Source organism: Labrus mixtus, chromosome 4, assembly GCF_963584025.1.
Source record: "Labrus mixtus chromosome 4, fLabMix1.1, whole genome shotgun sequence".
Lineage (NCBI taxonomy): Eukaryota > Metazoa > Chordata > Actinopteri > Labriformes > Labridae > Labrus > Labrus mixtus.
This window is the reverse complement of record NC_083615.1, coordinates 2,021,446-2,036,474: the sequence shown is the minus strand read 5'-3', so window position 1 is coordinate 2,036,474 and position 15,029 is coordinate 2,021,446. Positions and strand designations below refer to the sequence as shown.

Below are 15,029 nucleotides of genomic sequence, written 5' to 3'. Positions count from 1 at the left end.
GTGTGTGTGTGTGTGTGTGTGTGTGTGTGTGTGTGTGTGTGTGTGTGTGTGTGTGTGTGTGTGTGTGTGTGTGTGTGTGTGTGTGTGTGTGTGTGTGTGTGTGTGTGCCTACATGTGTGTGTTTTTAAGAGTTAGTAGAGTGGTCTTATTGAACAGGATAGGGGCTCCCCGGCTCTAATACCTCTTCATTTTATTGGATTGGATGGCCCCCGGTTATAATTGTATTAGAGCTCCTTCTCCCCATAGATCCCCCCCCCCCCCCCCCCCCTCTCTGACGCCAGCTTTCTCATCAGCAGTGGCGACACGTCATTCCCCCAACACGTGGAGAATACTGGGATTGTAAAAACTTTCTGCAGAGGCCCGCTTCCTCCTCCTTCAGTCACATCGGCAAAGAAGCAGTTTAGGGTTAGGGTCCCCCCCCCCCCCCTGTGAAGTCCCAAATGTCAGTGTCTGTTCCATGTCGTCCCACTCTCCCTCAATTTTAATTTTGTTCTCTCCTGGTTGATTTCAAACTAATTTTCCTTCATTAACCTGCCTCTTATTCCTGTTATTTACTTTTTTTTTTTTTTATGATAATTTTTATTGACATTTTTATGACATCACAATACAAATGAATGAAAACCCATAACCCAATCCATGGACATAACCCCCCCCACCCCCCACCCCCCACCCCGTGCATTTTTACAGTTTTGCCCTCTCTGTTGATCTCTGTTCTGTTGTCATGTTGCTGTATTTACTTTGTCTGTCACATCACTTTGTAAACATTTGTATTTAAAGGCTTTATATGTGATTTTTTGATCCAGCAGATGTCGCCCTTGAGCTCCAGCATGAAACCAAAACAACTCGCGCTGCATTGTTGTGTTAGCATGCTAATGCTAGCGATCTTTATTATGCTCGTATCTTCACACTGCATGTAAATTTACCTGAAATGAGCGTGATCTAGAAACACAGTTAAGCAGTGAGTACAGTATGTTATTCTTCTTTTCTCTAGTCCCTCAATTAAACAACTTTTATACACGAGGGGAGGAGTCAGCCGGCCGTCCGGGCGATGTAAACAAAGTGAAGATAGGACTCTGAAAACTCTGAAAACATCACAGACAGTGGGACTCGGGTGTTACACCCATTGTAGACAGTCATGACTCACAGAGTTATTTTCAGAGGATATACTTGATTTCTACATTTAAGTGTGAAAAATCACATATTAACCCTTTAAAGGTGCAATATATTTATATATATTTATATATATTTATATATATATATGTATAGCTATTTTTTTTTTTTTTTAATTATTATTGGGTTGAAGGCTGAAGGCAGCAGCGCTAGTGGAGATGTGACTCCAGGATCTGATGCTCCATGCTAATGTCACGCTGACCTTGGATAAGCAGTCATGAGAGTGAATAACAAAATGTTGCAGAAATGTTTACATCTCAAGCTTATTTACATTTTCAGTTTCAGTCCCAATTAGCCCCTTTTTTTCATTTAGCCGGAGCGATAGGTTGTGTGTAGCTGGGGGGCACAGTAAAGCTCTGTCACCCCCCCCCCCGAGCCGAGCTCAGTGGCGTTGCACACTCAGCGATTACTCCAGAGTTAACCAGAGAGAGGCTTCGCTGCCTCTCACTTTTTTCCTTCGCCCTTGAAGAGACCAGGAGTTGTCAGGGTCCTCATAAAAAACCCTGAACGATTGCGTCCGCGCATTCTTCCTCTCCTTTTTCCACCCTTTTTTTTTTCTCTCCCCTCTTCTCCTTCCAAAACCTGGCCATCTGTCTAATTGTTCACCTCCATCGCTTTAATGCTTTTTACATGCTTTTTTCCCCCCTCTTTCCAGGCAATAAACTTTATTTTCTTCGCAAGACTTCAATCTGCAGGGGGGGGAGGGGAGGTAGGCGGGCGGGCGGGCGGGCGGGCAGGACGGCTGCTCACCTTCTCCCTGCTGGATTTGCTCCAGTGACCCCCCCCTTCTATCCTCCCTCTGGTCTCCCCTTCCTCCATCTCCCCCTCCCCCCCCGTCTCTGGAGAAGGGGATATGTGTTCATCAAGCTGACACCTGCTCTCATCTTCTCTGCTGGTCATACACACTTGGAGGCTCACCCTGTTGACGAGGCCCTTTTTAACTAACCTGTTAATTACCACACGGCTTCCTGCTCTGACCTTGTTTGGAAGTAATGTGTCATTTGTCTCGCTGTTGGATTCAATTCTCTACCCAGAAAAAAACCTGACTTCTTAAAGCGTTAAAGTTCTCTCATCGTATTGCTCGTCTTTTTTTTTACTTGTGTGCGTGTAAACTGTGTTTTAAGTGAACGGGAGTGTGAACCATTTACATACAAGTCATTAAATGAGACAGTTGTCTCCTCTCACCTGTGATTACTGCTGTGTGCAGATCATATAAGCAGATACCCTATAATCATATCTATAATAGCCATAATCAGCCCTTTAATGCTTTGTAATAGCATCCATATAATGGTATAGAGTAGCATCGAGAGAATAATTCAGGCATAGATAATGGCCTGATAGCGTGCTTTTACCCTTGAGTCACAACATTGAATTTGTTGTGTGTGTGTGTGTGTGTGTGTGTGTATAAATACGCCCTGGGGCGGTTAAGGTGTCTGTAAAATGCCTGAAGAATCACATTTCCATCGGAAGGCGCTCTTAACCCTTTCTTGTTGTCTTTGTGCTCGCTGCTCCATGGAGCATCCTGCATGCTGTGACTGTCATGTACACTTGGCTCTGCAGAGACAGCCGCTCCCGTATGACAATCACAGACTGGAGATCAGATCAGTGGAAAAAAGGTTGACAGGGCAGCAGCAGCAGCAGCGGTGGCGGCGGTGCACGGGGAGCGTAACGCTGAACAACGCTCTTCCGGGGTTGTAATGTGAGCTGACAGCGTTCCTCAGGGAGAGCAGGAGAGGGGAGCGGGTAGCATCGGGAATACCTGGTGCTGCTGAAACCAAGAGCCCGGCAGGAGGGAGTCCTGGGAGCAATACCTCACTCCTTCTGCCTTTACAGCATGAGGGATGAGTCTAATGGAGCGTTAGCTTGAACGAAACATGCGCTCCGCCTCGGTTCACGCTGCACGCGCTCGTACAGCAAGGTCCAGAGTGAGCTCATCTAGGGAGATTGAACCAGTTTTTTTCCCCCCTGTTGAGATTGCTCTCCAAATAAAATTGGGGAGAGAGTTTATATGTCTTTAACAGAGACAGAATAAAAACACCTGGTCTCTGCCCCGCAGCAAGAAAAGCTTCAGTGTGATGGGGAGGATGATGAATATTAAGCCTGTCTTCCTCAGTGTGCAAATGCAGCTATGCATTCACTTCTTAAGTCATTTATCTTTCCCCTTCTCCTCTGCTATCCTCACCCTGTCTCCCAACATATGGCGGTAGAGCCACACATACACATACGCTTCAACACGATGGCAAAAAAATCACTGAAAAAGCTACTGGAGTTCTCAAAGTCTGAAGGACTGTGACGCTTTCACACAACTTCAACCAGCACAAACGTTTATATCATTTACAGTCTTAAAGGCTTTGTATGCATTTTTTTTTTTGATCCAGCAGATGTCGCCCTTGAGCACCAGCATGAAACCAAAACAACTTGCGGTGCATTGTTGTGTTAGCATGCTAATGCTAGCGATCTTTATTCCGCTCGTATCTTCACACTGCATGTAAATTTACCTGAAATGAGCGTGATCTAGAAACACAGTTAAGCAGTGAGTACAGTATGTTATTCTTCTTTTCTCTAGTCCCTCAATTAAACAACTTTTATACACGAGGGGAGGAGTCAGCCGGCCGTCCGGGCGATGTAAACAAAGTGAAGATAGGACTCTGAAAACTCTGAAAACATCACAGACAGTGGGACTCGGGTGTTACACCCATTGTAGACAGTCATGACTCAGAGTTATTTTCAGAGGAGATACTTGATTTATATTATATTTAAGTGTGAAAAATCACATATAAAGACTTTAAATTACAAACCCACTTAAAAAAACTGTAGATTATAGTGTACAACATCCTTTATATTTTGGCTTGTCAGTATATGAAAAAAATAAATACAGGAAAAGCAATGAAACAGTGACCCTGTCCTTAAATGAACTGCTATAGATGCCTTTCTCACATCATCTTTCTAACTTTGCTTTTTTTGTAAATACATTTTTTTTAAATAATTTGATACAGGACTTTGTGATAACTCATTTTTTTCTGAAGGTAATGACAGAGAGGATAATGTGAGTGGTTTTAAGATTATCACAGAAATTGTCGTTGACCCTGTTACTCTGCTTTTGTGTTTCTTTTTTTTCCTCTCCAGCACAAAGCGAGAGTAGAAGCCATGATGTGCGACCTGGCCTCTCTGCGCAGTGTCAGGGAGTTTGCCGAGTCTTTCAAGGCCAGGACACTGTAAGTATAAAACCAATATATCATTTTATAAAGGTGGACTTCCTCTTCCTTTTGACATCATTTCTAACATTCTTTAAATATCTTATTAAAAGTAAGAAAACTAAACAAGTTGTTGTTCCTCCAAGCGGGCGGCCCAGGTTCGAGTCCAGCCTGTGGTTCCTTTCCCGCATGTCATTCCCCTCTCTCTCTCTCTCTCTCTCTGATTTCCAGCTCTATCCACTGTTCTATCTCTCCATTAAATGCACAAAAAGCCTAAAAATAAATCTTTAAAAAACATTTCTGAAGAGACCAAGAGAGAGCAGGTCTTAAAATCCAGAGTAAGAAAACAGAAACCCCATAAAGATATAAATAAGTCAAGAGCAATGAAGACAAAACACCACACCCTGAGGACGTCCAAATTGTTACTGATGGACACCATATGGACGAGGCTCCAGCAGCACGTCTGTGTGTGTGTGTGTGTGTGTCCATTTGTCTGACATTGGTCAGAACAGAACAGCGGACTTTATGGGACTTATATTTTGTGGACGGTCAGCTTTTACCGCATGCGTCTTTTGGTCCCGTGTTCGGTCGCACAGTTGCTATTTTTGGGGTCATGTATTCTGTCATCTGTACTGCTCATCCACCCCCGAGGTCCCTAGGTGGAGAAGAGTGTGTGTGTTACTGTGTGTGTGTGTGTGTGTGTGTGTGTGTGTTGGTGTCAGGGGAGCCCCTTGGGGAGAGGCAGGGCAGTCATAGCCCGTAGCAGCCCTGGGGCAGGGTATGGCCATCCAGGACGCGTGTCCTGGGTCACAGCCAGACCTCCTCCTGGTGGCTTTTCTCCCACTCCCTATCTGTCCTATAGTTTCCTCCTATTTCTTCCAAGTGACCCCCCCCACCCCTCCTCAATCAAGTATGCTCGCCTCTCTTTAACTCTTTTGTCCCCAGAATTCCTCTCCTTGTTTAGTTTTTTTTCTGTTTTGTTTATCCGTCTCATGTTGTCTTTCAGTCTCTCTCTCTCTCTCTCTCTCTCTACCTAAGTATTTTGGCAAGGTTGTATTTCTTCATTAGCTGTGCTGTTTGAGGTGGGGGGGTGTAGTGGGGGGAGTCCCAGGGGACGTCAGAGTACATTAATTCTCATCAGAAGGCGAACAGAGCAGAGTGGAGGCTGGGAGCTCTGAGCTGTGAATGGCACTGGGCAGCTGTCTGAGTCTACCACCGCTCTATTACTGCACGTATGTCTTCAGGCATAACACACACATATGTGCATACATGTAGGGGAGACACACACACACAGTTTTGTAAACACACAGAGACAAACAGACACACACTCCTACACACACACACTGGCACAGTAATGCTCCTGCAGCGTGTCATTGACAGGTGAAATGTAATCAGAGTCTTTTTCTTTTCCTTCTCTCGTTTCTCACTCCCTTGCTTTTAAGTGCTTTAGTCAGTGGCTTTCACGCTGCTTTGTGTTCCATTGACCCCGATTCCGTTTTAATTGCCTGTCCTTTGGAATGAAATTACCTGGATATTGATATTGTTGAATGCTGTGCAATTTCATCGCGGTGTAAATGATGGAGGACGGCGCTTGACAGAATGCCCGCTGACACAATTTTCTGCTGAACAGTCGGTAATTAACACGTGCAATTTGTTTCCACCTGTAATTTTATTTTTAACTGCATTTATTATAATTTCAATAATAGTATGTCGAATAGGATGTTAATGTAAAGATACATGGAAAGCCAGGTCATGTTAGTCGTTCATTCTTAGCGTCATGGGGGGGGCGTGACACTGTCAGATTTTCTTTTGGCTTCTCTGCACACTTTACATTTTTATCCCTTCTGGTTTGTGAGTTTTTAATCACAGTTATTATGTAGTTTTATGAAGATGGACGGAGCAACAGCCGCCTGAGGGTAAGGCCAAAATATTTTAATCACCATGTTAATGGCACTGATATGTTTCAAACAATCAGGTTAAAAAATCGAATCCAGATTCTGTCCTTACAGTTATGTTACACTACGCTCAGCCAATGAAAGGCGTCTGATCCTTCACAACAGGGTCCTAAGTCTCTGACTAGACTCTTCTCCTCTGTCGCCCCCCGGTGGTGGAATGAACTTCCAAACTCCATGTGATCTGCAGAGTCCCTCTGCACCTTTAAGAAAAAGCTAAAGACCCAGCTCTTTCATGAATACCTACTAACTTAATGATGATGGTCTCCATATTATTGATGATGATGATGGTAATGACGATGGTTTTTGTTTGATAACCACGACTTATAAGATGGTTTCTATACTGATTAGAGCTCTCAAGAACTGCCCTCAATGTTGTGCTTTGCCTCTGGTCACTTCCTGTCAGCACCTGTGTGTCCAATCAGACTCAAAGCTGATCGTTTGCTCTTACTGACATTGTTCCCTTTTTTCTAGATCCTTGCTTGTGTTGTTCTTACTCTCTGATGTACGTCACTTTGGATAAAAGAGTCTGCTAAGTGAATTGTAGAATTGTAGTTATGATACAGCTGATTCATTTTCAAATGTTCAGAGTGGTTTTATTTTAATTTTCTGATGTGAAAAGAGCTGTTTTGAAGTCATAATCAACAGCTCAGTTGACAATCAGCTCCTTGAAGGGTTCTCAACCTGATTAGTGGAGTAGAGGAAGAAAGGCACAGGAAAATGTAACAAACACTAAAACATTCCAAAACTTTAAGTGTCCGCTCCAAACCGACACAAGACTCTGTTCCACTTTCCAGAACCCTCCTGGCCTCAAACTACGTCACCAGAAAAACATGTCACTAGGGTATTTTGGCATCACTTTTGTGCATACGCAGGAGATGGAGACGTGTTGTCCATATTTATATACAGTGAATGGTTGAAATATGAATCCCCCCGGTACTGTACACACATCCACATGTGTGTTGCCAATAACGCGCGGTGTTAACGACAAGTAGTCCAACCCAGCTCACACAGGCAATCTCTTCCTGCTGCCCCCATTATCACGGAGGTCAGGGGTCATCCCCAGGGGGGTTATTTAAAGTAAATATATAAAGCGATGTGTCCCTGTTTGGTAGTTAACACCCTCGTTTGACCAGCGCTGAGATTGCACAGTGCTCACAGTGTTGTGTGAGGTCTTAATGTGGAGAGAGGGACTGTGCTACACGGCGATAGGCCTATTAAAGACATTCATTAGACCTGCGCTTATGAGAGAGGGACTAACTGGTGGGCAGTTGGATTAACAGGCCTTTTACATTACAAGCAGACTCACCAGAGGCCCATCGTGGCGGCGTAGGGGGAAATCGCTCGACTGGCCGGAGCAAAGTTGTTTATTGTAGTTTTTCAACACAAAATGATGTTAGACTATGAGTGACAAACTCAGGTTTTTTCCTGTTAAGGTTAAAAAAAGTCATTTATACTAATAATAATAATTTATTCTTTATTGATCCTGTGAGGGGAAATTCAGTTTGTACACTCTGTTTAATGAACATGCTACACACACATGCACAAACAGGATCCTGTGGACATGCACTAATGGAGAGGTCTCAGAGTGAGGGGGCAGTTTTTTGGGGTTTGGTGCCTTGCTCAAGGGCACCTCGGCAGTGCTCAGGGAAGTGGACTGGCACCTCTCCAGCTACCAAGACAATTTCCGGACTTGAACCGGCGACCCTACGATTCCCAACCCAAGTCCCTACAGACTGAGCTACTGCCTTCAAAAACAAATCTTCAGAGGTGTATCTGTAACTTTGATCACAGAAAGGTTCAAAAACAAGGTCATGAGTTCAGACCTTGTGCAGCTCCTGGACAGTTTTTCCTTGAATATAAAATAGTTCCTGTTCTTCACACTCAGGGAAACAATGAGCCAAAAAACAGCCAGCGTGTTTAATCTGCTTTTGGAGAAAATTCACATCAGAAGCTGACATCACTGTTTGTTCCACCTCCATCATGTTGTTTTCATCTACACATGCCATTAAGTTAGACTAACCTTCCTTTTACTGTTTCCTGGGTAATATTTAAATATCTTCCCTGCTTCTGTGTGCTTTGTTGGTAAAGTGCTGAGGTCGGCGTTCTTCAGGTTGACTTGTGACTAGGTTTGTGCTCTTTAATGAACCTTGTGTGTTCGGAGGCCTGAAGGTTGATCGTACAGTACACTCCTATGTAATAGCATGGGATGGCTCATTATGGCGAGGCATAACAATTCACACATTAATTTTCCAGCATCCAGTTTTTAATTAATCCAGTAGGCAAGTCTTAAACACAGGGTACACAAATTGCCTTCGGCCTCATAATTAATTCTAATGGAAGAAATTAAAAATTGGTGGGGTGTGTTTGGATTGTTCGGCTGTGTTACTGTGGGGTTTCGAGCTCGCTGGAGCGACGCTGTCACCGACAAGGATCTCTCACTGCCCTGACCAATCCCAGCAATCCCTGCTCAGGGGCAACGTGAGCAGGGATTGCTGTGTTGCTCTCTCGCCCACATGAAGTGAAATGCACTGCATGTCTGTGTTTTTTTTGTGTGAGTGTGTGATAGGGTTGCCTCTCTGAGCGGATGTTTTGGTTACTCAGTGTAGTTACACAGAGCCGGTATCAACAGCCATTATTTCTAGCACCCTTGTGTGTTGGAAGGGGGGGGGGGGAGATTGCTTTTCAATGTGTTGTTGCTCTTGGATTCGAGCCAGCCGTATTCGATATCTACAGTACCTGTTGAGCCGCGGGGGAGCTTCACTGTATCATATCAACGTTACTGAAGCTGTGTCTCTTCAGACCTCAAAAGTCCACCTCTCTCTGGAATCAGACACCCTGTTTCCTTTGTCTGCCTTCGCTTAGACTAAATATTCCTTTTTCCATTTCCCATCTGCACAGCTGTCCCAAGAGTCAGCCTCTAGTCGGACACTTTAATGCTAACCTCACAATTATTTAAATCACACCTTTAAAGTCTTTATCTGTGATTTTTCACACTTAAATGTAGAAATCAAGTTTATCCTCTGAAAATAACTCTGTGAGTCATGACTGTCTACAATGGGTGTAACACCCGAGTCCCACTGTCTGTGATGTTTTCAGAGTTTTCAGAGTCCTATCTTCACTTTGTTTACATCGCCCGGACGGCCGGCTGACTCCTCCCCTCGTGTATAAAAGTTGTTTAATTGAGGGACTAGAGAAAAGAAGAATAACATACTGTACTCACTGCTTAACTGTGTTTCTAGATCACGCTCATTTCAGGTAAATTTACATGCAGTGTGAAGATACGAGCATAATAAAGATCGCTAGCATTAGCATGCTAACACAACAATGCAGCGCGAGTTGTTTTGGTTTCATGCTGGTGCTCAAGGGCGACATCTGCTGGATCAAAAAATCATATATAAAGCCTTTAATGTTTGCACTGACTGTTATTTAATGTCTGTTTTCTGATAATTGTCTTCTTTTTAAACATTGCTAAAAAAAGTTTTGATTCATCTAGAGGTATTCTTTAAATCTTTTTTTTCAGGTTAATATATATGTATGGGGGGGGGGGGGGGGGTTGTGGTTTAATTTGTAACAAATGTTTCATGTCATGTACGTCTTTGTAACCTGCTACTGGATGCTTTGAATTTCCCTCTGGATCAATAAAGTATCTATCATCTTCTCAACACATCCTGTTTTCTACTACTTTTCTCTTTCTCTCGTTTCATCTTTTTCAGCCCAATAAATCAGTTTAACCTCCTTTTTTTTTACGTTTATTAAGTTTAATGAATCAACAATAAAAAAATGTTTAATTTCTGCCTCCATAGGCCTCTGCACGTTCTGGTGTGTAACGCAGCCGTGTGCACTCAGCCCTGGGCCCTGACAGAGGACGGCCTGGAGTCCACCTTCCAGATCTGTCACCTCGGTCACTTCCTGCTCGTCCAGAGCCTGCAGGACGTGCTGCGTCGCTCGGCTCCCGCCCGTGTGGTCGTGGTGTCATCAGAGTCCCACAGGTAAAGGTGGACCCTATTTATAATTATTGGTTTCTTTTAATGTTTATGTTTTACATCAGGGGTCGACATGTAGACTGCAAACCCCCCGTCACACACTGAAACAGTTTGAGCCTAATATTCAATGCAGGCCCCCCCTAGATTGGCCTTCTAAATCATTAAACCTAAAACGGATAAACAAGAAACTGTACAAAACAAAAAGTAGACAAGAAGTATGATCAATAAAAACAAGCTTCATACTTGATTTTAAATGAATAATTGCATAATATTGTTTGTAATCTAGTGCAGGGGTTCCCAAACTTTTCAGGTCGTGACCCCCAAAATAAGGGTGACAGAAACTGGGGACCCCCCACTGTTCTTTAAGGTGGTTAGTTAGTTAGCACACACTAATAAACCTATCCAAAAACTCGTAACACAAAATAATACAACAGCCTAAAAACTATAAAAAATGTACACATTCATTTCACTTACTGATTCTGTCTTATATGACATTGGACTACTTTTTGTATATTAACAAAAATGGGTAAAAATATATACTTATGCACTTTTAAATGATTTTTATTTTTTTATGGAAGGCATCTCACGCCCCCCCCTCTTGGAGGCTGGCGACCCCCACTTTGGGAACCACTGATCTAGTGTACCAAAAATATGTAAGAAGTGTTCCTCAAAACAGCGTATTGTCTGTGTTAGTCTGATAAATATGTAGGATGTAGTTCTTACATTTAGTTCTTCACATCCATACTTAAGTCTTCTTCTTCACATTCTTTGCTGCTTCTCTCCTTGGTACCTTGTTTCTAACTACCATTGGTGCCATTCATGTTCACCCAGTATTCCCAGTATCCAGTATTTAAGTCCTATTGAAAAAGTCTAAACTACCCTCATTCAACAACTACTAAGCTCCACTCATGCAGTGTCAGCTGCTGCTACATTGGTTAGTTTTCATCACAAACTGACATGATGCATATTGCCAAACTCGACAGCCTCACTCTCACTCTGAACCTAATCCCCCCCCCCCCCCCCCCCCCACATGCTGTCACTATGAATTAAACGTATCATCAACATGATGGATGGACTGCTCTGCTAAAATTTACTTTGATCAAGTATCTGCTCCGTTCTGTCATACCCCCCCGCCCCCCCCTGACTCAGCCCCTTTTTCTTCCCCTCTTCCTCCAGCTGACATTGTTTTCAAACTCAGCAACCGCACTCCATAGGCTTCTGTTGTTTCCTGACATACAGGAGACAGGCATGATGTCTTGCAGTGATCTGTGAGCCCTAGCCTTGAGTCATGTGTCTCAGAGTCAGTGAATATGTGTGTGTGTGTGTGTGTGTGTGTGTGTGTGTGTGTGTGTGTGCGACATTGATCCTGGCTTCAGTCAGTCAGACGGCAAAGCAGAGTGATTGATTCGAGCTCGGGCAGAGCGACCTGAGACAAGGAGAACATACGCAGAGTTATTCTAGCAGATCAAACCCGCAGCACTATGAGTTATGTTATGTATCGCTGACATACATGAGAGGACGGGAGGGGGGATGCATGACACTCTTTGGGTCACACAAGGATTAAAACGTTGTCAGGAAAAGTGAGAGGACGAGAGCCCAGCATGTCATGAAGGGAGTATTGACCTCGTGTGATTGATGCACGACATGCCGATACAGAAAAAACTGAGAGTTCATGCAAGTTTTAATTGTTTTGAAAAAAAGGTCAGGTTGCTATTGGAATGAGTGGAAAGGGGGGGGGGTACATCTTTCCCTTGTTACTAACTTATTTTATTTTTTACTTTGTGTACTTTTCTACTCTTTTTGTCTTTATAATGCTATTCTATTTTATATATAATTTTAACAGTTTTGCTGACTCAGGGAGAAACGCACAAGAATTCCAATGTACCTGTACTGTCCTGTACCTGTGCAAATGGCAATAAACATCTCTTCTATTCTATTCTAAAGATGCTTTGATACTTACCTGGGTAAACGTGGTACGAAAAAAAAGGCGCAAAATTAGGGCTGTCAGACTTAAAGGGATACTTCACCATCTGCATTAATCTTTGTATCATTAGAAACCTGGTAGTGTTTTTGAATGGTCGTGCATCCCGCCCTCATTTTCCTCTGAGATGAGAAATCTTTGTATTTCTGAGTCTTACAGTTAGCGGGGTGAAACTACAACGCTAGTTCCTCATATTTTAGACCACTGAAGCTACAGACCAATCACAGATCAGTGGGTGGGAACTCACTCCCAGAATCAAAACTTAACATCCGCCATATTGTTTGGAAGCTATTAATAGAATATTTCTGATTCTGAACTAGAGGACCTTAGTGGGAGTGGCCTGCGGTGCTGTGCATTCTGGGATTTGGTGTCTTTCATCCACATGAGTCAAAAAGACACTTTCTGCCTTTTCTCGGTCAAGAAGACACCAACTTCAAAATGTATTTCACATTTCTACATATATGACCCAATGTCAACACAGATTCATGTTTCAACGGGTGAAGAATCCCTTTAACTAGTTAATCCCGATTAATTAAGGTCTGATTTTTTAAATTGGGATTAATCGCATTCTTTTACCTGTCAGGATAAAATAAACAATGATACGATACACTTCAAAATTTCCCTTAGCTCATTTTGTTTTGGACTCACACATTAAGCTGCCTTCTCAGTAGTGTGACAAAAAATAAAACAAAAACAAGTAAGCACACTACTTTCCACATGTAAACACAGAAGCATATACCAAATGTAAAACCACAAACAGCATAAACAGTTTTTCTCATATTTTTTCCCAGCAGCCCCCTCTCTCTCTCCTTTCTCTGCCTCCCTGACATACATGCTCACCTTCCCCTCTCCTCCTCTACAACCATCATTGGCTTTAACCCCTTCAAAGAGGGCCAGAGGACCAGAGAGAGAGTCAGTTACACACTGACACAGACCAGGGGAAGGGGGGGGGGGGGAGAAGCAGAAAATAGACAATATCTAATATTACATCTTCCATTTTGTCCACCTCATTCCAAAACCTATATTACATCTACTGAAGTCGCTTCCTTTTTTGTTTGTGTCATTTTCACTTTCCGCTGATTTTTCCCATTTATTCACTTAGCCTTCCCCTCAAAGCACCGTGTGACCCCTGACCCTGCAGCATATTGTATCCCCTAAGCCCCTTGTCCGCTGGTATAGCATTGACCTGTAAGGGACAGGGGGTGGAAGAGATGGACACACGGGTAATGGCTGGGCACTTTATCAGTTTCCAGCACAGGGGCTTACTGTGGAATCGGCCTCGTACTGTACAGGTTCACTTTTTCCACTGGTGATGCATCACGTCTAGTCAAACAAGGGACGTTATTATCAATGATAAGTAACATCTGATACACCTGCAGCAGGTCTGACCTTGACCAAAATCTCTGTATTTAAAAAAGTATATATTCTATTGAACTTTAGACTTGATAAGCAAATTACAGACCATATGGGATCAAAAGAAAACGACAAATCCACACAGCACCGGGGTACACATACATGTTGTAAGACTGCATGGGGCCTTACATGGACATTTCTACATCACATGGACCAGGGTCAATGAGTAAAGACAGAGAAAGGCAGTGCCAGGAATCAACATGGGTCTCCTGCCTCAGCCACTCTGACACTATACGCCTGTGACATGCCCAGTTGTTAAATGTAAAGTTCGACATTGAAAGACCACCCCTCTCTTCTTTTTGGCAGCTGCAGTGTTTTCAGCAATTTACAATGCACTCCACGATTAGACTTATCAGTCTATAGGAAGAGCTTATTTTCAGAATAAGTGAAATATTGGTTAAGTGTCTGGTAAGAATTGAATTGTGTCTGAGACGTCTTTTTTAGTTATCGGGTGACAGAGTCAGAAAATGTATACGGTCAATAAATCTGGAACAGGTCACTTTTCCTATCGTGACATTCTGGATGAATCAGATTTAGGCTAGGAACACTTCCTAATACAATTCTACAATTCACTTAGCAGACTCTTTTCTCCAAAGCGACGTACATCAGAGAGTAAGAACAACAGAAGCAAGGATCTAGAAAAAAGGGAACAATGTCAGTAAGAGCAAACGATCAGCTTTGAGTCTGATTGGACACACAGGTGCTGACAGGAAGTGACCAGAGGCAAAGCACAACATTGAGGGCAGTTCTTGAGAGCTCTAATCAGTATAGAAACCATCTTATAAGTCGTCATTATCAAACAAAAACCATCGTCATTACCATCATCATCATCAATAATATGGAGACCATCATCATTAAGTTAGTAGGTATTCATGAAAGAGCTGGGTCTTTAGCTTTTTCTTAAAGGTGCAGAGGGACTCTGCAGATCAAATGGAGTTTGGAAGTTCATTCCACCACCGGGGGGCGACAGAGGAGAAGAGTCTAGTGAGCGTCTTAGGATAATATCATCCATGTTTAGTTTCAAAGTGTTTTTAATGAACATTGGAATCAGCCCTTCCTTTCGCCAGACGAGCCAAAGGTCTCAAATAGACTATGCTTAGCATGAGAAATAGCAGTTTCTGCTTTATTAGGGAAAATATATATTTTTTTAATTTCTTTTTTTACTTAGGAAAAGCATTTTTCACACATTAGTAATTACACATACTATCAAAAATAATTGCAAGACTCCTCCCTCAAACTTTCAAACATTGGAGCACTTTCTTTGCAGAAAGAGGGGGGGGGGGGGGGGGGGGGGCGAGGGATGGGTACGATGCTCGCAGTATATTTAACAATT

General features: G+C 43.0%; 1 protein-coding gene across 1 annotated transcript in view; it reads left to right on the top strand.

Moving 5' to 3' along the window:
- The window catches only part of wwox (WW domain containing oxidoreductase), a 171,572-nt gene that overhangs the window by 43,554 nt on the left and 112,989 nt on the right, over positions 1-15,029 (top strand). The window contains exons 6-7 of the mRNA XM_061035077.1: positions 4,297-4,385; positions 10,123-10,308. Of these exons, the coding sequence (XP_060891060.1) occupies positions 4,297-4,385; positions 10,123-10,308 (275 nt within the window). The remainder of the gene's footprint in view (positions 1-4,296; positions 4,386-10,122; positions 10,309-15,029) is intronic.